General features: G+C 37.8%; 1 protein-coding gene across 2 annotated transcripts in view; it reads left to right on the top strand.

Annotated features, from left to right (window-relative positions):
- The window catches only part of sorl1 (sortilin-related receptor, L(DLR class) A repeats containing), a 263409-nt gene that overhangs the window by 183475 nt on the left and 53133 nt on the right, over positions 1–26801 (top strand). For both annotated transcript variants that reach the window (XM_039763937.1, XM_039763936.1), the window contains exons 30-33: positions 7687–7821; positions 20544–20696; positions 20808–20969; positions 25815–25943. In XM_039763937.1, the coding sequence (XP_039619871.1) occupies positions 7687–7821; positions 20544–20696; positions 20808–20969; positions 25815–25943 (579 nt within the window). The remainder of the gene's footprint in view (positions 1–7686; positions 7822–20543; positions 20697–20807; positions 20970–25814; positions 25944–26801) is intronic.

Genomic DNA, 26801 nt, shown 5'->3' with positions numbered 1-26801 from the left:
AGAGCTGGCCGGCCATCTTAACTGAGCCATCGGGGGAGAAGGGCCATTGTCAGGGAGGTGACCAAGAACCCGATGGTCACTCTGTCAGAGGTCCACTGTGGTGAGAGGAGAACCTTCCAGAAGGACAACCATCTGTGCAGCAATCCACCAATCAGGCCTGTATGGTAGAGTAGCCAGACAGTAGCCACTCCTTAGTAAAAGGCACATGGCAGCCCGCTTGGAGTTTGCCAAAAGGCACCTGAAGGACACTCAGACCATGAGAAACAAAATTCTCTGGTCTGATGAGACAAAGATTGAACTCTTTGGTGTGAATGCCAGGTGTCACATTTGGAGGAAACCAGGCACTGCTCATCACCAGGCCAATACCATCCCTACAGTGAAGCATGGTGGTGGCAGCATCATGCTGTGGGGATGTTTTTCAGCGGCAGGAACTGGGAGACTAGTCAGGATAAAGGGAAAGATGACTGCAGCAATGTACAGAGTAGGGCTGGGCGATTAATCAAAAAGTAATCGAAATCGACATTCAGAACCTATAATCGATCAAATTTTTCCAGGTCAATTATTTCGATTACTTTCCCTGTAAAAACACTACTGCGTGTAGAGTCACGTGACCCCGCTCCATTACGTTACATTATTCCGCCGACATGTCGAGCATGGAGAGCTTAAACACTGACACAACTGAGCAACAAGAGCAGCTTGTACCAAAGAAAAACGCAGTCTCCGTCATTTGGACAAATTTTGGCTTCAGTAAGGATGACATCGAACAAAATGAAGTCAGATGTAGACACTGTAGAAAAACCGTTTCGACGCCCAAAGGTAACACCACCAGTTTGTTTCAACACTTGAAGCACAATCACGTTACTGAATATGAACAGTGCATGGCTCAAAAAGAACAAAAAGAGACTGACAAGCGCTCAGCAACAAGTGCATCCGCAAAGCAGATGTCGATAACACAAACGTTCACAAATGCCACACGGTATGAAAAGAGTTCAAAAAGATGGAAAGAAATAACTGACGCTATTTGTTATTACATCACAAAGGATATGACTCCCTTGGCTACAGTGGAGCGAAGCGGGTTTAAACACCTCGTTAAAACTCTCGACAGAAGATACACTGTGCCATCGCGATCACATTTTTCTAAAACTGCGCTGCTAGACATGTACAAGACATGTTGTAAAAATGTAGCTGCTGAACTGAAAAATGTTCAACACTTTGCAGCCATATCTGATCTCTGGTCAAGTAGGACGATGGACCCATTCTTGAGCCTTACTTTGCACTACATTGACGACGAATGGAAGCTGCGCCAGAGATGCCTTGAGACGGCATATTTTCCAGCCGATCACACGGCAGATATGATTGCACAAGGTCTGAAATATATGCTTTCTGAATAGGCCCTTGCGGAAGAAAAACTTTCAGCCCTTATGACAGACAATGGTGCAGAGATGAGCAGCTATTTGGTGTCCCCCATGCTGGATAGTGAGGCAAATCCACTGGACTAGTGGAGCAAGCATCATGTACACTTTCCCACTGTAAGGTGGCAAAAAAGTATCTCTGCATAACAGCTACTAGCTCCCCATCAGAGCGGGCGTTCAGTTTGGGCGGAAACATTGTTACATGCCTCAGGTCCTGCCTGAAACCTGAAAAGGTTAACATGCTCATGTTTCTTAGTAAGAACTTAGAGTAAATTCATGTTCATATAGTGACATGACAAGATCGCTAAGATCACCTCATGCAACAGTGTTTAGAGAGTTCTGTTTTCATTACAACAATCTGTTGTTTACATTGATACATTGCACATTAAAATATTTGTTTACAGAAGATGCTAAAATATTTGTTTACAGAAGATGCAAGAAATGCACTGTTTAAAATATTATTTACAGGATATATGAGTTATTATATTTAGAAGAGATACTGCTTATTTTCTACTTTTAATAAGAAAAACATTGAAAATAATTTATTTTGTTTCCAAAAGTGCAAGTTATTTATTTTTACTTTTTTTATAAGAACAAAGTGACTGTTCGTTTTAGGCAATGTGTGCTTTAATTTCAGTTGTTCAACATTGATGTTCAATAAATAATCACAGATAGTAGTGTTTCCTTCAATTATTTTAAAATCAAGTAATGCACCCTTCATTCAAAAATCTCTCACTTGTAATATGTGAGCATATTTACTGTACAAAACTTGTCAGTTAACTATGAGGGCAAAAAAATAAGTAAAATAACGTTCATAAATCGTAATCGAGTTAAAATGTTCACTTAATCAAGATTTAGATTTTAGGCCAAATTCCCCAGCCTTAGTACAGAGACATCCTGGATGAAAACCTGCTCCAGAGCGCTCTTGACCTCAGACTGGGGCGAAGGTTTATCTTTCAGCAGGACAGTGACTCTAAGCACACAGACAAGATATCAAAGGAGCGGCTTCAGGACAACTCTGTGAATGTCATTGAGTGGACCAGCCAGAGCCCAGACTTGAATCCGATTGAACATTTCTGGAGAGATCTTAAAATGGCTGTGCACCGACACTTTCCATCCAACCTGATGGAGCTTGAGAGGTGCTGCAAAGAGGAATGGGCGAAACTGGCCAAGGATAGGTGTGCCAAGCATGTGGCATATTCAAAAAGACTTGAGGCTGTAATTGCTGCCAAAGGTGCATCGACAAAGTATTGAGCAAAGGCTGTGAATACTTATGTACATGTGATTTCTCAGTTTTTTTTTCCATTTAATCCATTTTGGAATAAGGCTGTAACATAAAATGTGGAAAAAGTGATGCGCTGTGAATACTTTGCGGATGCACTGTACATTATCAACATTAATTAATTTATATAATATTGTAATGACCCATGTAATAAGCAAATACAACTTAGAGGTAGTGGAGTTTTCTATGTTTTACTTGCAGTCTTTGTTCCATAACAAACTGTGCTTTTTCTTATATTCCGTTGTCCGGGTTACAGAGCCCATCTCCAAAACAATAAAAGAAAACTTTTGATTTCAATAATTGTCTCCTGCCACTCACGTTCTGCATTTTTCAATTCTGCAAACACTCCGCTTATTGTCTCCTGACTCCCTACTCAAAATACAGTTTGCCACACCTTCCTTTTTCTCCTAATTTCTCCTGTCACTCATCTCCTAAGTGGCGTGTCTGCCCTTCACAGAACAGAAGTCATTCACCCAGTCCTATCATTTACACAGCATTCCACCCTTTCTGCTCCCGCACAGCTAATCACAAGCTGCCTGCACGTCACAATATATTAACAAAACATAACAGAATTTAAAAAGAAAATTATCATACTGAAGAACAATAACATTAATCAGTGGTTTCCATTTTTGACATTTTCCAGTTTTGTCTGCATCATGTTTTACATCGTTCACTGTTGTTCTTCCTGCTCCATAAATTGAAGCAATATTTGAAGCGCTTTTGCCATTTCATAAATTTTTAATAACTTCAATTTTTTGTGACAATTTCAAGACATACATATGTTCATCAGCCATTCCAATGTATAGTAGTTTAATTATAACAAGAGAAAGATAAACACTATTAAAGCTGAAGTTATGTAACTGACACTGTGATTTCAATATGCAGCATGACACGTGGTGCTGGGAAAAAAACACTACGTACTAGCAAGATTGTGCAGCAGTAGTAATAGGTAGACGTTGACGTGCTCAATTTTTTTTTTTTTCTTGTCCTGAAGGATAATCGAGAATGGGTAATTGAGGTTTTACTGCATATGTCAAGGATTATTAAAGCAAACTTGGATACACCTCAACACAGTTTGGAGTGACAGATCGAAGTGCATGAATACTTATATAATATAAGAATGATTTCAGTTTTTGATTTTTATTAAATTTGTAAACCTTTCTGAAAACATGTTTGCATTTTATCATTATGGGTTGTTGAGTGTACATTGATGTGCAAAAATACAGAATTTATCCATTTAAAATTAAATCTATAATACAATAAAGTAGGACTGGGCGATATGGCTCAAAATTCAAATTGCAATATTTTTGGACCAGATGTTGTTAAATGATATGCATCAGTATTTTCTCCTATCCAGTTTTGCTTAAAAAAGAAGTCATGCAGTTATATAGTTGTTATATCTCATTATTTGGATCAAATTGCACAGTAATAACTTCATACGGTTTACTTTATAATAGCAAAGGCATAAACAAAATATACACATTATCACCAGAAACGCATATAAAAATTAACATAAGAAATCCAATTTTCTGACTATACTTGGGTAGTGTAGGAGTAGGTGCTTTAACTACTTCGGTAGTTTTTATTTTTAAGCTATGTTTTCTTAACAAATAAATCATGGCAAAAACAAGCATTCAAGTGACTTTACACATTCAGGCACGCATGCACACACATACACACACCCTAACACACACCCAAAGCACTGTAGTCTGTTCCATTTGTTAAAATCAAAGGCTTTAATCACATTAGGAGCATTGCCTGTGGTAATGCAAATTTGTTGTGTATTGTCTAATTTCCACATTTTAACTGCATCTCTGAGCCCCAGTGCAATCATTTCTCTGGTATGATCATCTGACACAGCTTGTCTCAAGACAGAAGCTGTTCATCTTCCAGTTCGTAATAAAATGGGCTCATGTACAGTTGCATGGTACGACTAGTCCACAGATCATATATGATGCTTACATTCTGAAGCTGATTCAAAATTTATGAATGTCTATGATGATTTGTTTTACAGAAGCGTGCTTTGTTGCATTTTGAGCAGAGACCTTGTAAAGAATGATACATTCTTCATACTTTGTAACGTGTTTTGTTTTCAAATGAATGAGTAGACTTGATGTGTTTCCTGCCTTCATTCCTAATCCTCTCTTGCAAAGTTTGCATATGACAGTCTTTTGTTTTGTATTCTTCTTCTTGAAGCCAAACCATTTCCAAACAATGGACATAACATTTGTACCTTATTTTGTTTCCTTGGCACTAAATCATTGCAGACAGCACTACCCATTTCTGCCTCTGTTTCAGTCATTGTTGCTAAGCAGGAGACAGGCTTTAGTTAAAATTTATATCTCAGTATACAACACCAATTTTTCTGCACTTTACAAAAAATCAACAAATACCGAAAATGTACTGGTAATTGTAATAACGGGACAGAAATGGGGAGCCCTCGTACACGCTGTTTACTCAGAACTAACAAATCCAAATCCTAATCTGTTACAAAACTCATAATCTGGGCAGAGATTCAAAGACAGTCCATCAGAGGAAGGTAAACAATGGGGTAGAAACACTGGAATTTATTTGGGGAAACTGGGGAACAAAACAACAAGCGGGAGATAATACAGGTGCACTTACATGAAAACAAGGAAATTAAACCACTCAAGCATGTTGCACAAACACTACAAAAAGTGCACAGGTAGCTAGTTATAAAGCTATTATATCTGGTTATAAAGTGTGTTGTTTAACCAGCTACAGCTCATGATGGTGCTTTTGACTGTAGCATACTATATGCTATATATAGCCTTTGTTCTTTTTTACCTAATGTTAAGTTTTTAAAGCTGCTTTGTGACAATACTTGTTTACAGTGCTATATAAAATACGTTAGCATTAAGTAAAGTGGTGCTTTCCATTTCTCGGTCTCAAGCTGCCTTGCTAACTAAACATACACTCACCTAAAGGATTATTAGGAACACCTGTTCAATTTCTCATTAATGCAATTATCTAATCAACCAATCACATGGCAGTTGCTTCAATGCATTTAGGGGTGTGGTCCTGGTCAAGACAATCTCCTGAACTCCAAACTGAATGTCAGAATGGGAAAGAAAGGTGATTTAAGCAATTTTGAGCGTGGCATGGTTGTTGGTGCCAGACGGGCCGGTCTGAGTATTTCACAATCTGCTCAGTTACTGGGATTTTCACGCACAACCATTTCTAGGGTTTACAAAGAATGGTGTGAAAAGGGAAAAACGTCCAGTATGCGGCAGTCCTGTGGGCGAAAATGCCTTGTTGATGCTAGAGGTCAGAGGAGAATGGGCCGACTGATTCAAGCTGATAGAAGAGCAACTTTGACTGAAATAACCACTCGTTACGACCGAGGTATGCAGCAAAGCATTTGTGAAGCCACAACATGCACAACTTTGAGGCGGATGGGCTACAACAGCAGAAGACCCCACCTGGTACCACTCATCTCCACTACAAATAGGAAAAAGAGGATACAATTTGCACAAGCTAACCAAAATTGGACAGTTGAAGACTGGAAAAATGTTGCCTGGTCTTATGAGTCTCGATTTCTGTTGAGACATTCAAATGGTAGAGTCAGAATTTGGCGTAAACAGAATGAGAACATGGATCCATCATGCCTTGTTACCACTGTGCAGGCTGGTGGTGGTGGTGTAATGGTGTGGGAGATGTTTTCTTGGCACACTTTAGGTCCCTTAGTGCCAATTGGGCATCGTTTAAATGCCACGGGATAACCTGAGCATTGTTTCTGACAATGTCCATCCCTTCATGACCACCATGTACCCATCCTCTGATGGCTACTTCCAGCAGGATAATGCACCATGTCACCAAGCTTGAATCATTTCAAATTGGTTTCTTGAACATGGCAATGAGTTCACTGTACTAAAATGGCCCCCACAGTCACCAGATCTCAACCCAATAGAGCATCTTTGGGATGTGGTGGAACGGGAGCTTCGTGCCCTGGATGTGCATCCCACAAATCTCCATCAACTACAAGATGCTATCCTATCAATATGGGCCAACATTTCTAAAGAATGCTTTCAGCTCCTTGTTGAATCAATGCCACATAGAATTAAGGTAGTTCTGAAGGCAAAAGGGGGTCAAACACCGTATTAGTATGGTGTTCCTAATAATCCATTAGGTCAGTGTACGCTGACGTCACAAATTGCTGTTGCTGGATTAAATGAATACTGTACATCATGATAGTTTTATTTTCAAACACATTAAAAATATTGTTCATATTGTGGCACTGAATATAGGGTGATCCAGATCTAATTATGCAATTTTCATTACACTATAATTTATTAGGTTTATTACATAGAAAATCACCCGAAAAATCCCGGACTATCGAGAAATGTGCGAACTGATGACATGAAGAATCATCTTCGCGCCTAACTGGAATCGTCCCTGCATAAATCTAAGTCATCCAGACGATCTGGATCTGCATAAATAGATCTGGACCACCCTGTATATTGTCCAGGCCTACAATAAAGTGTGGAGAAAGTGAAGGGTACTGAATACCTTTTGAATCCACTGTATAAATGAAAGTTTTTATTTCCCAAACATTTTAATAAAAATACATCTTCATTTGTATGAAACTGGAATATACTGCTCATGCTCTTAAGTTCACTTGTTTATATGGATACAAAATGAAAGTACAGAGTATACATTTGGTTTTAGTGGTCAGAATTTAAAAATGGTCAACTGTGATGTACCTACTTTTTGTCAATGCCTTTTGGCAGATTAGTTGAAGCTGTAAGCTGGTTTTTGTCAAACTATATATTCTAGGCTTCTTAGTTAATTTTCAGATGGAAGAGTAACTTTTTATTAAAAAGACTATTTAATTTATACATTTTATTTCTTGTCCTTTAGTATGTTTTATTTGTAATATGTTAAAGTGATTTTAATTTAAAAAAGAGAAAAGTGAAACTATAGTTTATCACTGTGTACCAGTATAGATTCTTTTTTTTTGTTTTATTGCAGAGTCGCCAACAGAGGCACCAACATGCTCATTGTACTTTCAGTTTGAATGCCAAAACAAGCGCTGCATCCCAGCCTGGTGGAAGTGTGATGGGGAGAATGATTGTGGAGACTTGTCTGACGAAGTCAATTGTGGAGGTATTTTGTCTGCTTTGTTAATTACATGCATGTAAACATAACATGCAGCAGCTTGCAATAGTATTCATTCCCCTTAAAACTCATAATTTTCTGCATGACAAAATATTTTTACATGTAATTATCCATTCAGTATTTTTAATTTTTAAACTTTTATACTGTAACAATACATTTACAAAATCAAAATAAACCATTTTCTGTAGTTTTCTCAAATCTAAACATCAGAGCAACATGTTGAATTGTAAGAGCCGCTACTAAAAATCCATCTGTCACCCTTAGAAGTCTGCAGTGCTATTCAGCTGAAACTGGAGTGTAGGTTCATGGGCCCACAATTTCAAGAGCTCTTCATAAAACAGGCTTCTGCGGGAGGATAGCAAGACAGAAGCCATTCCTTAAGAAGATCCGCATAAAAGCACATATGGCATTTGCTAAAAAGCATGAGAAAGACCCAGTTAAGAAGTGGGAGAAGGTTTTATGATTAGATGAAACCAAGATAGAACTTTTTGGCCAGACTTAAAAAGAAGTATGTGTGGTATAAAAATAACACTGCCCATGCTTCAAGAAATATATCTCACCTACAGTGATATATGGTGATGGTAGTATTATGCTATAGGGATGGTTTTCATGCATTGGGACTATGGATCTTATCAGAGATGAAGGGACAATAGATGGGCACACATACCGCATAATATTGCAGGAAAACTTGTTCCATTCTGCTATGAATTTTTGGCTCGGAAGAAGACTCATCATTCAACATAATAAGGGCAAAGCAACACTGAAGTGGCTCAGAAACAGACAGGTGATTGTTCTATAATGGCCAAATCAAAGCCCTGATTTGAAAACTGCTGTCCAGAGGTGCCATCCCACCAGCTTAGAGGATCTTTATCAATTCTGCCAAGAAGACCGTAGAAGAATCACTCCTGAACATTGTGCAGAACTAGTACATACTTGCCTCAAAAGAATTAAGGCTGTTATTGCAGCAAATGTGTCATTGACAAAGTATTAATGTATAGGGCTTTAATACGTATGCAAACACTAACTCTGATTTCTTTCTTATTCAGTTAAATATCTACAGAATGTGGTTTATTTTGACTTTGGAAATGTATTGTTGTAGCATAAGATAACAACAACAACATTTATTTATATAGCATATTTTCATTCAAACAGTAGCTCAAAGTGCTTTACATAATAAAGAATAGAAAAATAAAAGACACAGTAAGAAAATAAAATAAGTCAACATTAATTAACATCGAATAAGAGTAAGGTCCAATGGCCAGGGTGGACAGAAAAAACAAAAAAAAACTACAGACGGCTGAAGTAAAAAATAAAATGTGTAGGGATTCCAGACCATTAGACTGCCCAGTCCCCTATGGGCCCTTTACCTAACATAAATGGAACAGTCCTCTTTGGATTTAGGGTTCTTACGGAAGGACTTGATGATGATGGTCACGTAGACTTCTGCCTTTTAATCCATCCATCATTGTTGGAGCATCATGATGCTTTGAGTAGGTGGAGATGGAGCAGACCACCACCACAAAAAAAACGGAAAAAGAAACAGAAGAGAAAGTAGGGGTCAGTACGGATTTTAGAGCCACCATGAATAGTTAAGATTTCACATTAATAATACTGAATGTATAAATATGTGTAAAAATCTTTTGTCATACAGAAAATTATGACTTGGATTGAATACTTTTGCAAGCCGCTTTACATATAAATCTAAATTATAAATGGTTCCCTAGTGGATTTAATTTTTTTTTTTTTTTTTTGGACCATATTTTTTACTCACTGTCTTTAAATGTAATTCGGTCAAGGACATTATGCAGCAGTGTTAATATAGAAGAAAAAGTGGTTGACATGTAAAATTATTTAAGAGTTCAACTGGGTTAGAATTTTTTTTTCTTCTTGCATTTCATGGTAAACACAAAGCCAGGGTTCAGACCCAGGATGTGAGGCAACTTGGGCAAATGGCTTATTATGTGCACCTGTGTTTCACACTCCCAACTCAAACTTACACTTGCAAGTCTTTTTTAAGTATACTTTGAACAAGTCCGGCTTGGTGTGATCTATTAATAGAGTTATTTGTTCCTTCTGTAGGTTTAGTAAAAGGTTTCTTGTATTTGAGGAAGTTAAAAAAAAAAAAATAACAAATGCTGTGCTCTTATTTGGAGTACTTTCTTAACTGTTTTAAAGGTACTCGGAGTGCTGTTCTTTTTAGAAGGAGTATATATTTAACAATTAGCTTTTTGAGCCTAGCCGTATCACTGCCAATATGTTCATGATACGCTGTTTTATGAATTATTAAATATTATTGATTTGAGATGTTAGAATGCTTCAACCTTCATGTAAAAACAGTGAATCAGGGATTTCATGTTTACAGTGGGTTCAGAAAATATTCAGACCTTTTTCTGTACAGTTTATTGTGTTGTAGATTTAATTTTAACTGGGTGAATTTTCCATTTTTGTCCATCAATCAGTAACCTATAATAACAAAGTGGGAACATATTTTCAGAAACATTTTAAAATTTATTGAAAATCAAGTTACTCATTACTAATTTCCTGCCTATCAATGATTAAACTGCTATGTGCCTGCATTTACTTAATTTCAAAGTCCATTTTTTGCTAAACTGTTTTTAAAATACACAAAATTAAAAGTAAAGCTAATTTTTCCCTATGAGCTCTATAGTGTTGGTCACACAGTTTATCACATAAAAGCTGCTACTTATCTAAAAACACTCAAATGAAATATTACAAAACTTAACCAATAAAATAAAAAACTCCCAATTTTTAATACACATGACAGGCATAGATCAGGGCAAGGACAGGAATAATCATAAAATAAAAAACATTTGGAACTGCCAGAACTCCTCCAAGAATTGGTCATTTGGCCAAACTAGAACCCAATGGTCACTGTAGAAGTGTTTTAGTAGTCCTCTGCTGAAATGGGAGAACCTATCGGAAGAATGACTATCTTATCAGCAGCATATTAATTTTGTTTGACCACAATGCAACTTTTGACACTGTCAGACATGACATTCTACTGTCTGGCTATATTTGACACTGCCCTCCAGTGGTTTAAGTCCCATCTGACTGATAGGCAAGATTTTACCTGTCTTTGCAACAGCAGGTCCAGCTCAGTGCTGGTCACACAAGGAGTTCCTCAGGGATCTGTCCTCATCCCACTGCTTGTCTGTATCTGCATGCTCCTGCTTGGCCATATTATTCATAGCTTTGGACTGGGGAATCATTTTTATGCAGATGATACTCAACTCAATATTTCAATATTAAAAGTGAAACTTCATTAGAGCTTTCTTGGTTCACAACTTGCTTCAGTGACATTATATCATGGATGGAGCATAACTCTTTAAAACTGCAACGGAACTGAACTCCTGCAAATTGGTACTAAAGCACAACTTAAGAAAATGAGCTCCTTTTCAGTCACTCAAGATGGTGATCTCATTAGACCTTCTTTTAAAGCAAAGAATCTAGGTGTCAGTTTTGATTTCTCCCTTACTTACTCCATCCAAATAAACCACATTAAGAAACTTCATTACTTCCACCTTCATAACATATACTATGTTTGCTCTTTCCTCTCCTTTTCTAATGCTGAGAAACGTGTCCATGCTTTTATCACATCCTGTATTGATTATTGTAACTCCCTACTGGCAGGTGCCCCTTCAAATCTTATATTGCATTTCCAGTTAATTGAAAACTCCGCTGCAATAGTCCTTACACAAACCAGCAACAGCGAGCACATCACACCCATCCTGCTTTGCCTTCACTGGCCCCCTGGGTCTTACAGGATCAAGTATAAAATTCTATTAATAACCTACTAAGCTTTAAATGGCCTTACAACTTGTTTGCCCACTAAAGTTCTCTGATTCTGGCAATCTTGTTCTGCTCCACACTAATCTCCACTCTGTGGGTGACAGGGCCTTAAGATATACAGCACCCAGACTTTGGAATGACCTCACAAAATAAATTAGATCAGCTGTCTCCATTTTTTTATTTTGAAATACAACTTAAAACTAAATCTGTTCAGGAAGGATTTTACCCTAAACCTAGCACTCTGCCCCTTCTTTCAGTTTACCCCTCTGTCCAGATGCTCAGGATAATTTGTATGCATGTTATATCATAAATGTGATATTTATGTAATTTGTTCAGGCATTTCTTTTAGTATTAGATTTAGTATTTTATGCTGGTTTATTCTTATTTTTATTCTATTCTGTTTAATATTTTGTATATCATGTGTTTACCAGCAAATTAACTGTGTATAATTTAGTTTTGAGTACCTTGAGTCTGGGGGAAATTGCTATATAAATAAAATGTATTATTATTAGTACACCATCAATGAGGCCTTTATTGTACAGTGGCTAAACAGAAGCCACTCTTGAGTAAAAGGCATATGACAGTTTAAAGAGTTCTGAGAATATGTGGAAAAAGATTGTCTGAAGGAAAAACTATAAAACAAAACACATATATTTTCTTTCATCTGTTTATGCAGGCTTGCCCTTGTTATAACAGTATATAAATAGTTAAATGGACTACATTGCTTTCATGTTGGTGTAGAGATTTTGAACACATCTACGATTTTTTTAATAGCTTACTAGATTAATTTTGTAAATATCTGTCAATGTAAGGTCTTAACAGAATTGCAACATATGTCACCCTTACAGCAAAGTGCTCAAGTCCCTGCTGAACACTGCTGAAAAAATAAGTCATATATCAGTCTTGATCTATAATACAAACACAGATAAATAGTAATTAGTTTAAGTGTTTCCCAACAAAAATAAAATTCATACATGGCTTTTTTTTCTTTTTCTCAAAAGAGTTGACAGAATATATATTAGGGAAGAAGTAATGAATGGAAATACTTTATCCCTACAGGTTGTACACATTGTTTTTCTTCTTTAAAAAAAGTAAAACTTTCAATTAACAGAAAAATATTAACATAATTAAATGAAAATGAAAAAATGATATGAACATCAGCAGGCTTTGCATCCTAGGAAACAAGTTACCTAAATGATTCTATAACATTTTGATAATTATTTACCACTCTGATGCTGATCTTTCAAATCATAAAATAGGTAAGAGTTCATAATTAATTGCAGAATTATAGTATTTGAGGGTTCCTCTAGAGTGCCTTTTTCTCTTGCATAATTTATCTCAAAAACTAATCAGCACATCATCTCATAACAGGCTTAAGTTTCAAGTTTGAGGTTTTTCTGTTCAGCCGTTTTAGCTCTAGACTGTCCTAAAGAAACTGTGATACACAGACACACACCCATCTTGGAGATATCAATGTTTTTGGTATCGGGGACCCTAAAATGTCAATATCTGTCAAAAACTGGAGATTGAAATTTTTGGTGAATCTGAAGCTTTTGCTCCTCACTCATAGACAGAAGGTTATGGTGGGGGAGGGTGCAAAGCAAAAAAAAATTCAAACCTAGAAAAAGAGAACAGCCATTTTTTGTAATTTTGTTTTTTCATGACATAGGTCTGTCTTAATTATTTGTGTGCATGACCCAGCTACTAATTTCTGTTACACTGATTCCTTATTTTAAAATGTCTCTTGATTGGCATCAGGTACCTGACAAAGTAAAGCAATACAGACTTAAACATTAAGTGAGTTGTTAGCTTTACAGCCATCTGTTACCCAGGAAAATGTTTATTATGAACTGTTTAATTGAAAAAGTAGGGCTTTCAGTTGACAAAGGACAACCCTCAGTAACAAGACAGTGATCCTGTATTAGCTCACCATTTTCACTGGATGCAAAATGTTTACTTAATTAGGATTAACAGTATTCTCAGTGTTCAATAAAATGCAAAATATCTATTTCTCTTTTACTTCTGGTGGTCTTTTCCTATCTTAACAAAGCAGACAGCAGGACATGTTCCCTCTCTGCTGTTCAAATTAATTATGTTCTCTGTATTCCTGCTTGATGATTTATTTGATGTGCATGTTACATTGTAGTGGCCTCAAAATGACACAAGTATTTAAAAATTACCTGGACAGAAGCCATGTTCTTCTTCTTCTCTTATCTGCCTTCTCCATCTTGTGGATAAAATCAATATTGCAGTTTTTCAGCAGAAGAGTAAACCTATTACAGCTTATTTCCACAGAAAAATTATCACCAAGATTTTCAACTGAGATAAACGTTAGAAACATCTATTTTTGCTTTCTCCATATTTTGTATCTGGACAAAGTATTGTTTTCATAAATAAAATAGACATCAGAAAATGTTTTCAGTATCCTAGGAATATTGTGTGTCTTTGGGGAAAAGAAATTGTAGACACTAACTCTAAAAGAAATGCATTATGGTTTCTGAATAATGTTTACTCATAAGTCTTGAAAGCTGATTAGGGTTGGTTGAATTTAGCTTCAAATCTTTAAAGTCAACACGATAAACAGCTCAAATCATTTTAGATAGTCTTTTATATATTATTCCACCTATCCACACCTCCTTATTTGCTATACATTGCCTAGGGTTTCTGTTAGTCTAATTATTTTGCTCTGATGATGACTCCTCAATAGGAATTGAAAGCATATGAATAAAAAACTATTTTAAAAAATGGAATTCATTTGCTCCCTTTGTGGATTTTCAGCTACAAATGTGCATGTGTGTGTTTGCCATAGGCTGACAGTTGGAGCACCTAGCTAAAAAGACGGGTATTGTTGTACATCAGGAAATTTATTCAGATCATATGTTAAAATACAAAAATGCTCTCTCTGCTGCCAAAATGGTATAATATTCTAACATTATCAATACAAAAGGGAAAAATACTAGAGCTATTTTTTCTTCAATGAATAGGCTAATTACACTACCAGAAAATGTTGCTTACTATAACCTCTCTGTTAAATACTGCTGTGCTTTTTTGGATTTCTTCAACTCAAAAATGAAAAAATCCACCAGCAACTTGCTTCCTCCATTTCCACAGAAAAGGACATACTTTCCACTATCACCCATATTCCCTTACAAACCAACCTATTCTCAGATTTCAGTTTACCAGCTGAAAATGATATCTCGGAGCTTATAACAAAATCCAATTCTTCCACCTGACAATTATCTGCAATGCCTACAAGCTTTGTTAAGTTCTGTCAGTCACATATTTCCCCCATGATAACTTCTATAATTAACTCTTCACTTACTACAGGCATGGTCCCCCTCTCACTAAAAACGGCCTCAGTTACTCCAATTCTGAAAAAAACTGGTTTAGACCCTAATGCCCTTAACAATTATCTCAAATGTTCCATTCATATGTAAAGTTCTCAAAGATATTTGCCTCCCAACTTCAGTCCCTTCTTTAAAAAAATAACCTTTTTAAACAGTTTCAATCTGGGTTTCATCCTAAACACAGCACAGAAACTGCCCTGGTCAAAATTACAAATGATCTTCTCTGGGCAGCTGACATGGGACTTGTACTTCTTGACCTCAGCTCTGCATTTGACACCATATCTCATCAGATACTTTTGAAACGACTGGCTAGTTTTAGAGTCTGTGGCCTTTTCCTCCAATGGTTTTCTTCCTGCCTCACTGATAGGAGGCAATTTGTTCAAGTAACAGGTCTTAAATCTGAGAATGCAATCGTTACTCAGGGAGTTCCGCAGGGTTCTGTTTTGGGGCCACTTCTTTTTCTCATTTATATCTTCCCAATAGGTGATGTCTTTCAGGACCATGGTGTTATTTTTCATTGTGACGCTGATGACACACAGCTATATCTATCCAAGGGTGGCACAGTGGTAGCACTGCTGCCTCGCAGTTAGGAGACCCAGGTTCGCTTACAGGGTCCTCCCTGTGTGGAGTTTGCATGTTCTCCCCGTGTGTGTGTATGTGTGCCCTGCGGTGGGTTGGAACCCTGCCCGGGATTGGTTTCTGCCTTGCACCCTGTGTTGGCTGGGATTGGCTCCAGCAGACCCCCGTGACCCTGTGTTCGGATTCAGCGGGTTGGAAAATGGATGGATGGGTGGATATATCTATCCACTAAATCCACTTCTGTTTTCCCTTCAGATAACTCTTATGGCATGTCTCCAAGACATAAAGTCATGGATGACTCACAACTTTCTCCAAATAAATAGCAATAAAACTGATGTGCTCCTCATTGGTTCTAAATCCACACTTGCTAAGTTTAACCATTCTTCTATTTTAATTAACAATATTAACACAAACATATCTTCCCAGGTTGAGTGCCTGGATGTCATTCTAGACAGTACCCTCTCTTTTTCTTCCCATATAAGTGATGTTTCTTGAAGAAGAAGAAGGAGAAAAGGGGGGAGATGTGTCCAGAGGCAGGATGAGAGGAGGAAAGTAAAGAGAGTGGAACTGAGAGTAGGAACTTTGAATGTTGGCAGTATGACTGGTAAGGGGAGAGAGTTAGCAGATATGATGGAGAGAAGGTAGGTTGAGATATTGTGCATGCAAGAGACTAAATGGAAGGGGAGTAAAGCCAGGTGGATTGGAGGTGGATTCAAATTGTTCTCTCATGGTGTGGATGGGAGGAGAAATGGAGTAGGGGTTATTCTGAAGGAACAGTATGTCAAGAGTGTTTTGGAGGTGAAAAGAGTGTCAGACAGAGTGATGATTATGAAGCTGGAAACTGAAGGTGTGATGATGAATATTGTTAGTGCATATACACCGCAAGTTGGGTGTACAAGGAAAGGAATGAAGAAGGTCAGAGGCTAGTGGATTTTGCCAAAACAATGGACATGGTTGTGGTGAATGCATATTTTAAGAAGAGGGAGGAACATAGGGTTACGTACAAGAGTGGAGGAAGATGCACACAGGTAGATTACATCCTATGCAGAAGAGTTAATCTGAAGGAGATTGAAGACTGCAGAGTGGTGACAGGGGAAAGTGTAGTTAAGCAGCATAGGATGGTGGTCTGTAGGATGATGTTGGAGATCAAGAAGAGGAAGAGAGTGAGGGCTGAGTCAAGGATCAAATGGTGGAAGTTGAAAAAGGAAGACTGCAAGGTTGAGTTTAGGGAGGAGGTGAGACAGGCACTGGGTGGCAGTGAAGAGTTACCAGACAGCTGGGGAAACTACAGCAGATGTGGGAAGGGTGACAGCAAAAAGGATGCTTGGCATGACATCTGGAAATAGGAAGGAGGAAACGGAAACCTGGTGGTGGAATGAGGAAATACAGAAGAGTATACAGAGGAAGAGGATGGCAATGAAGAAGTGGGCTAGTCAAGAGAGATGCAGAAAGTAGACGAGAGTACAAGGAGATAAGGTGCAAGGTGAAGAGAGAGGTGGCGAAGGCTAAAGGAAAAGGCGTATGATGAGTTGTATGACAGGTTTGACACTAAGGAGGGAGAAAAGGACCTGTACCGATTGGCTAGACAGAGGAACCGAGCTGGAAAAGATGTGCACCAGGTTAGTGTGATAAATGATAAAGATGGAAATGTACTCACGAGCGAGGAGAGTGTGTTGAGCAGATGGAAAGAGTACTTTGAGAGGCTGATCAATGAAGAGAACGAGAGAGAGAAGAGGTTGGATGATGTGGAGATAGTGAATCAGGAAGTGCAACGGATTAGCAAGGAGGAAGTAAGGACAGCTATGAAGATGACATACCTATGGAAGCATGGAGATGTTTAGGAGAGACGGCAGTGGCGTTTTTACCAGATTGTTTAATGGAATCTTGGAAAGTAAGAGGATGCCTGAGGAGTGGAGAAGAAATGTACTGGTGCTGATATTTAAGAATAAGGGGGATGTGCAGGACTGCAGTCACTACAGGGGAATGATATTGATGAGCCACAGCATGAAGTTATGGGAAAGAGTAGTGGAAGCTAGGTTAAAAAGTGAGGTGATGATTAATGAGCAGCAGTATGGTTTCATACCAAGAAAGAGCACCACAGATGCAATGTTTGCTCTAAGGATGTTGATAGAGAAGTTTAGAGAAGGCCAGGAGGAGTTGCTTTGTAGACCTGGAGAAAGCATATGACAGGGTGCCTCGAGAGGAGCTGTGGTACTGTATGAGGAAGTTGGGAGTGGAAGAGAAGTACGTAACAGTTGTACAGGATATGTACGAGAGAAGTGTGACAGTGGTTAGGTCAGCGGTAGGAGTGACGGATGCATTCAAGTTGGAGGTGGGATTACATCAGGGATCGACTCTGAGCCCTTTCTTATTTGCAATGGTGATGGACAGGTTGACAGATGAGATTAGACAGGAGACCCCTTGGACTTTGTTTGCTGATGACATTATGATCTGTAGTGATAGTAGGGAGCAGGTGGGGATATGCTCTAGAGAGGAGAGGAATGAAGGTCAGTAGGAACAAGACAGAATACATGTGTGTAAATGAGAGGGAGGTCAGTGGAATAGTGAGAATGCAAGGAGTAGAGTTGGCGAAGGTGGATAAGATTAAATACTTGGGATCAACAGCACAGAGTAATTAGGATTTTGGAAGAGAGGTAAAAAAGAGTGTGCAGGCAGGGTGGAATGGGTGGAGAAGAGTGTCAGGAGTAATTTGTGACAGATGGGTATCAGTAAGAGTGAAAGGGAAGGTCTACAGGATGGTAGTGAGACCAGCTATGTTATATGAGTTGGAGACAGTGGCACTGACCAGAAAGCAGGAGACAGAGTTGGAGGAGGCAGCGTTAAAGATGCTAAGATTTGCATTGGGCGTGACGAGGATAAACAGGATTCGAAATGAGTACATTAGAGGGTCAGGTCAAGTTGGACGGTTGGGAGACAAAGTCAGAGAGGCGAGATTGCATTGGTTTGGACATGTGTAGAGGAGAGATGCTGGATATATTGGGAGAAGGATGCTAAGGATAGAGCTGCCAGGGAAGAGGAAAAGAGGAAGGCCTATGCGAAGGTTTATGGATGTGGTGAGAGAGGACATGCAGGTGATAGGTGTAACAGAACAAGTTGCAGAGGACAGAAAGATATGGAGGAAGATGATACGCTGTGGCGACCCCTAACAGGAGCAGCCGAAAGAAGAAGAAGAAGAAGATAAGTAATGTTTCTCGGACTGCCTTCCATCTCCAAAACATTTCTAGACTTCGTCCTGTTCTTACACAACACAGTACTAAAGTATTGGTTAATGTCCCAGTCACCTCTCATATAGATTACTGTAATGATATTCTTTCTATCTGGCCATATAGATTACTGTAATGATATTCTATCTGGCATCCCACAAAAACTTATCCATCACTTGTAACTTATTCAAAATTCTGCTGCTAGGGTAATAACCTGTTCTAAATCCACTGAACATATTACACCTATTCTCTCCCAACTTCACCGACTCCCTGTTAACTACCAAATGCAATACAAAATACTGCCCTTAACATTTAAAGCTCTCCACAACCTTGCTCTTCCCTATCTTACTGATCTCCTACAGACTCGCTCCCTCAGATCCTCATCTGCAGCTCTACTTTCTGTATCCCACATCAAACTCTGTTCTATGGGAGCTCAAGCATTCTCTCAGTACTCCTCAACTCTGGAATTCTCTTCCCTCTCATATCTGTCAACTAGACTCAATAACACATTTTAAAACTGCCCTCAAAACTTATCTTTTCAAATTTACATACCAACTATGAATTAACAGTTACTGCCTGTTATATTTGTATGTTTGCTACTACCTTTGTACCTTATTGCTTTTTGATTTTATTGTTCTGTTTTTATTTTATTAATGTTGCTTAATTTTATTGTAAGGTGACCTTAAGTGTTAAGAAAGGTGCCTATCAAATAAAATGTGGTGTTATTGTTATCATCATGTGAATTTCCCCTTGGGTATTAATAAAGTATCTATCTATCTATCTATCAATCAATCATTTACTTTTAATGGAATCCAAATTAAACTATAAAGCATCACAGAATAGCACAACCATTAAACAAAACATAGTAATAAGGAAAATAATGACATGGTCCCTTTTCAGAAGTTTGCATGCCCTTAGTTCTTAATACTGTTTATTGCCCCCTTTAGCATCAGTGATGGCATACAGTCTTTTGTGATAGTTGTGAATAAGGCCCTTGATTTTCGCAAGTTGTACATCTGCCTGTTCTTCTTGGCAAAAAGCCTCTATATATATATATATATATAAATATATATATATATATATATATATATATATATATATATATTTATTAAAAATACTGTATCCTGATATACTGATTCTTAAAACCACTGCCATCTAATTCTCAAGCAGTTCATTGAATGTTAGTAAAATCTAAGAACACAAACATGTCAGTTCAGGTCAAATTCAAATAAAGATCTGATTTGTTAGTACAGTAATCACAGGAATCTCTTTCATTTAGTTGTATCTTGCTGTAAAGGTGAATTACAAATTGTCCTAAAACATGTTCACTCTGACAGCTCTGATGAGATGCATAGTATAATTTTTGAAATTGCAGTAGGCAAAGTATTCATTGATTGATAGTTAATTAACCTATTAGGGCAATTACTAGACCATAGAGAAATGCAGAACATCTACTTTTAGCGAGGAAAGTGATAGTTCACATTATATTATCATCTGTACATTGACAAAGTACAAAATTAGAGTAATTTTTTTTCAGTTTTCCACTGTTGTCATAATTTTGGCTGTAAGCTGAAAGTAAGTATGCTTTTCAGTGGAAAAAGTTTTCACCTTTATGTTATGCTGAAACAGACATTCATCTAAAGCTACCAATTTAGTTTTTTCTGTTGGTTATTTTGAACTCCAGTATACACTACTAAATTACATGCATATAATAGTATACTATAATTGCATCTGCTTTTTATTTCTACAGATTCAAAAGAAGTCCCTCAAACCACAGCCACCACCGCAACTTGCCCTCCAAACCACTTTAAGTGTAATTCAGGCACTTGCATTATCAACTCTTGGGTATGTGACCGTTATAATGACTGTGCTGATGGATCTGATGAAGAAGGCTGTCCCACAGGTCGGTATGCAATAATGATTTTTGCTTAGGTTTGATTTACAAGATATACATTAGTTGTATTGTGTTAAAAAAATCCAAAATTGATAATTATGTTTCCATTTCTCCAATTAGATGCAAATACTACTGTAAAACCTCTGTTTAGCACTACCAAACCTGCTGGGAGTTGTGGAAAATCACAATTTCAGTGTGAAAGTGACCGTAAATGCATTTCCTATTGGAAACACTGTGATGGGCATGTTGATTGCCAGGACAAATCTGATGAAACTCACTGCCGTAAGTATCCTTGTCCTAGACATGGTGGTAAGAAATTACATATATGGTAGGTTTTTTCCCCAATTTGCAGTACTGCAGTCTAATTACTTTTTGCCATCTTTTACAGTCTTGTGTCTGTAACTGACAGTGAATTGATAGATTCCATTTACAGCTGATCTCTGCACAAAACGTTTAGAGGCATTGTTGGTACATTGAATTTTTAGCTTGTAAAAGATGTAGAAATTATGTATTTACTGGACAGAAAACATTGAATGTCCATGAGCATGTTTCTTAATGTTATTTTTAAACATATTAAAAGAAATTTTAAATGTTTACAAGCAAGTTGCACTGCATATACTGTAATTCCTTTGATGACATATTCCTTGCCAAGCTGTAACCAACAGGCACACTATATTATATTAATACAGACTAACTTCATAATTTCAGAATTAAGAGGATACTGGACAAACTCCAGCAGACTTGTAGGTGCTTTTCTGATGTATATATGGATAACTATTTGATTATTAAGCGCCTTGAGCATGGGAAAGGTGCTATATAAATTAAATGTATTATTATTATAGTATAACCAAAGGAAGCGTACACAAGTGGCTGTCATTGTATTATAAATTAGTGTTTATTTAAACACTAGCTGTTTAAGCCCATGCTGTAAAGAGCCTGGGATCCTAGAAACTGTTGAAATCAACAGAAAAAAATAGAAATGTAGAGTCAGGTAATTGAAAGGAACTACTCTGGGTATTTCTTTCATAGGAGGTTTCGTTTTGCCAATGTGCTCACCTGGCTTGTGTATTAGCAGCGGGAGGAAAAGTAAAAGGGATACTGTTTTGCTGATGAGCTCGTCTCGCTTCTGTATTACTGTATTAGCAGCAAAGCGAGTGACTCTTTCTTCTGAGGTTTTGTTTTGCCGACGTGCTGGCCTTGCTTGTGTATTATTTCTGTTTACTCGGAGGTGGAGCCTTTACCCCAACTCCATCTCTCACTTCCGGACTGGACAGACAGACACATGCACTTCCACGAGTAGACATTTATATATGATTGTATATTTTTTATACAATTTTATATTAAATATATTATAATACTTTCAACATCAACAACTCAGTGTGTGTTTGTTTTTCTCACTGTTTGCTATTATTTGCTACTTTTTTTTAATGACTAAAATAAGATAACCAAAAATGGACTTGCACTCACTTACGCGCAACAGCAATTGCTGGACCTGCTCCCTTTCTCTGTAGGAACAATGGATCTAATCACCAGGCTGTCAGCAGAGTAAATATTGAGGGTGGAACAGCAGATTGCCGACTTTACAAAAAGAGAAGAAGGTACAGACCTTTTCTGCCTTCGATTATCATGAGAAATTTAAGGTCGCTGGTGAATAAATCTCAATGCATATCAGGAGCCAAAGGGAATACATACTTAACAGTATCATGTGCTTCACTGATACTCCACAGTTTCACTGGATGGATTTAAAATTGTGCAGGCAAACACAATCAAGAGGGATGTGGCATAAAGGGGGGGTTTTTGCCATTTTGTGAATTACAATTAAAGCACAGATGTTCAATCCGAATGCTGAGCTGCTTGTAGTGGGCTTATGACCTTATTACATGCCAAGTGAGTTTTCACATGCGATTTTACATCCCCGTCAGCAAAAGCAACAATTGCAACAGACACAGTATACTCTGTAATAAGCAAACACTCTGCTGACCATCCCAGTGTTTTCCTTACAGTTTCTGGGGACTTTAACCATGTTTCACTTTTCTCTACCCTCACAAGTTTTACCATTTTTTTGGACTGCACACCAAGAGAAAACCGGACCCTGGACTTGTTACATACCAATGTTAAACTCTGTTGCTTTGCACACCTTTAGGCCTATCAGACCATAATTTGGTATAGTTCATACCTGTATATAAACCAGAGGTTGCCAGCCACCACCAGGACTGTGCAGGTATAGACAAATGATATGATATGCTTTGTGAGTCATATGGCCGGACATTGAGGAACTTTGTGATTGTATGACAAACTACATCAAGTTTTGCGTGGATAACCAAGTCCTCCAAAATATAATGTGCTGTTTTCCCAACAACAAGCCATGGATCATGAAAGAACTGAAAGCTGTACTGAATATGAAGAAGAGAGTCTTCAGGTCTAGAGATAAAGATGTAGGCAAATGGGTGCTGTAAGAACTGAAGTAGCTCAGTATGGGGAAGGTCCACTAGAAAGACAACTTGAGCACAAGTTACAACAAAACAACATAAAGGAAGTGTGGAATGGGATAAGGACTATCACTGTCTACAAGTAGGCTATTAAACATGCAGAGGAAGGGAATAAGACCAGAACTTATAAACTGATCCAGTTTTTCAACAGGTTTAACTCATTGTTGTCAGTCCAGCCCTCTCCCATCACTCCTAGCTTTTTGTGTACAAGATGAGAAGGTTTTGTAATCCCAACTGCCATCTGTACCCTGCACAGCCCACAATAAAATCACACCTGTGATCTACAGCCCCCCTCCACTCCCTGGATTGTGTGTGTCAAGTGATGATCAAGTGAGGAGAGAGCTGTGAAAACACTGCATAAACAAAGCTTCAGGGCCAGATGGAATTAGCCAAAGGGTGCTGAAATCATGTACCAGCCAGGGCACCATTTCACCCTTTCCCTGAATTTGCAAAAGGTTCTATAGCTGTGCAAAACATTATGTGTGTTCTCAGTGCCAAAGAAAGGGCATTCCTGTGAACCCAAGGACTTCAGACCATTTGCTGTTACTTATACATCATGAAGACCTTTGAGAGGGGGTCCTTAAACAGCTATGCTACCTTTTATCAGAACATATGGATTCCCTGCAGCCTGTCTGTCAGTCACACATAGGTGTGGAGGATGCTCTCATCTGCATGCTACACATAACCTACTCCCAGTTGGACAAATCCAGGATCAGAGTTAGGGTCATATTCTTTAACTTTTTCTGTGCTTTTAACACCATTCTGCTTCATTGACTAGAGGAAAAGCTCCATGCTTTGAAACCTGATGCTCCCACAATCTCCAGGATTATGGACTACATGACCAACTGACACTAGTTTGAGACTGAGAGACTGTGTTTTAGAAATGGTGGTGTGTAATACTGGAGCACCTCAAGGAACTGTCATGTCTCCCTTCCTGTTCACCCTCTACACAACAGACTTCCAGCACAATACCGTTGCTTGCCATCTACAGAAATTTTCAGATGACTTACCTATCATAGGCTGCATTGTTAATGGAGATAAGTCAAAGTACAGGAAAGTCATGATGGACTTTGTCTTATGGTACAGGGATAACAACCTGCAACTCAACATCAGCAAGATAAAAGACAGAAGACCAGTCACAGTTCAGGGGGAGGATGTGGAAGTGGTGCAGAGCTACATGTACCTGGGGGTTCATATAAACAACAAATTGGACTAATCTGACAATACAGTGACACTGTACTATATACGACTGGGCAGAGCTGACTCTACTTGTTAAGGAGACTTGGGTATGTTGATGTTCACAGCAAACTGCTGGAAATGTTCTACCAAGTCCATAGTAGCCAGTGTGATGTTCTGTGCTGCAGTCTCCTGGGGAGGCAACCTGAACACAAAAGAAGCATAATGTCTGAGCAGACTTATCAAGAAAGCTGGCTCCATCTCAGGTCAAAGCTTGGACACACTGGGAAGCTGTTGTGGAAAAGAGGATGATGGCAGATTTGGATACCTTCATGAAAAATTCTCTCCATCCCCTCCAGGATGAACTCTCCTGGAGCATTTTTAGCCACAGGCTGATTCCACCACAGTATTCTAAAAAACATCTCTGGGGGTCTTTTCTGCCCACTGCTATCAGGCAATTCAACATTTCCACCTGATTTACTTACTAAGTGTTATTATTATTTATTAATTAATTGATTGGATGTATTATCTGTCCTGTGAGCCCATATTCTTGCTTTTTGTTTGTGTGCTGTATGCATTTGAATTTCCCCATGGGAATGATAAAGTTTATTAGATCTAATTGAATTTAAAGTTAGTGTTTCTAATTGAAATGTGCGAAAATATATATTGCACCATTTGCCGATGTTAAGGCTACAGTCAAGACATATTTTTTCATTTTTTTTAAGATAGGCAAAGGAATAGAACTGTGCACATACCTTTTAATACATTGTAGGGATACCCTTTATTTTAATTTCAGTAGTTTGCGATTGGACCTTCAATGCAAAACTGCTCTTTAAATGAGTCCACAGATTTTCAGCAGAATTCTGGTTTTCTGCAAGAGCTCCTAAACCACTTGAGGCAAAATGGCTCCAAAGCATCAATGATATTCCACCATATTTCACTGTGGGTATTAGGTATTCATCTTTGTGTACAGTCCATTTTTGTGTCAAACATGAAGAAGGGGTAACCAAAATTATAATATTGTCTCATCTGACCACAACACATCATTCTATTTGCATTTCCAATGATGCTTGGCTAGCTTCAGTGGCTGCATTTTGTGGCTTATTCTTAAAATAGACTTCTTTTATGGAACTCCTTTTAAAAAGCTGATTTAGAAATATTATACCTCCAAATTTAATCCTTTTGTGATGTGACAGAAATCCAATTCCTTAGCCACTAATGATTGACCCCATAAATTTGTGTTCAATTTAGTAATTTTTTTTTCCAAATGGGGAAAATACATGATCATGTATACTACATTTAAATGACAAAACTGTAGGACAAAAGTAATATAAAAAAATGAACAGTAAAATTATTCAGAAAACATTAATGGTAGTAAGTATGTTTTATTTGGACTTTTGCTGCAGTACTTTGAGTTTTTGGTAATGTATTTTCTTTTAACTTTTATATATTTCTTTTCTAGCAACACACAATACACTAGTTTGTGCTAATGAAACTATGTGTGCTGATGGAGAAATGTGCATATTACCTGATGAGCAGTGTGATGGTTTTCTTGACTGTTCAGATGGAAGTGATGAGAAGAACTGCACAAGTAAGAAATCTGTGCTCTTTACTAATATGAAGTTTAAATGGTAAATATAGCAAGCCTTGGATTAACATTGCATGGTTAACCAATGTAGAGGATTAAAGATAATCTATATGATTTTATAAAAATTTAGTGTTTATTGATACAGGGCAAAACGATTACCAAGGATAATTTTATTGAAACTAATGGCTTTACCGAAACTAAGTACTTTATTCAATAGTTAATGACTAAGACCATTTCATCAAAATCTGGCATATTTCTGATCAGCTTTTTGGAGGCAAATTGGATAGATGCACATACAAATTTTTTTAAGACCTTCTTAAATAGAAAGGAGCTGTTAATTCTTTACCGTATCAACATGATTGGCTCAGCCTCAAACACCATGACACCTCAGATATTCTGTAAGGAATCAAACAGGTTTCAGAAAATTAACGGAAAGCTTCAAAGGTAAGGTCAAGTTTCTTGTCATTATCACCATGCTGTCTTTATGATGTCCATCTTCACGGATAGCTGGTGTTCTTGGAAACTTTGCCATGGGCTATTCCTCATGGAGTGTGTTTGCATGCACACACAAATTCAGGATAAGGTAAGCAACCTAGTTAAGGCAGAAATATGATTTGTTTGAGAAATAAAAACACAACAAATAGATGTTTACACTTTGGCATCTGATCACAAAGTGGCATGGAGATGTGCCTCAGACAGGGAGCAGACACCGGTTTCAGTATATCCAAACATCTTATAGCCTGCAGTCTCTGGCACAACAGTCCTGTTTTATGGCTTTCATGAACATTTTAAAATGTTCACAAAGAGCAATAAAATATTTTAATCTGAAATTTATCTTTGAAAAATGACTTGCATTTTAAT

Source organism: Polypterus senegalus, chromosome 9 (genome assembly GCF_016835505.1).
Source record: "Polypterus senegalus isolate Bchr_013 chromosome 9, ASM1683550v1, whole genome shotgun sequence".
Taxonomy (NCBI): domain Eukaryota; kingdom Metazoa; phylum Chordata; class Cladistia; order Polypteriformes; family Polypteridae; genus Polypterus; species Polypterus senegalus.
Note: the sequence above shows the minus strand (reverse complement) of the source record. Positions and strands in the feature narration are given on the sequence as shown.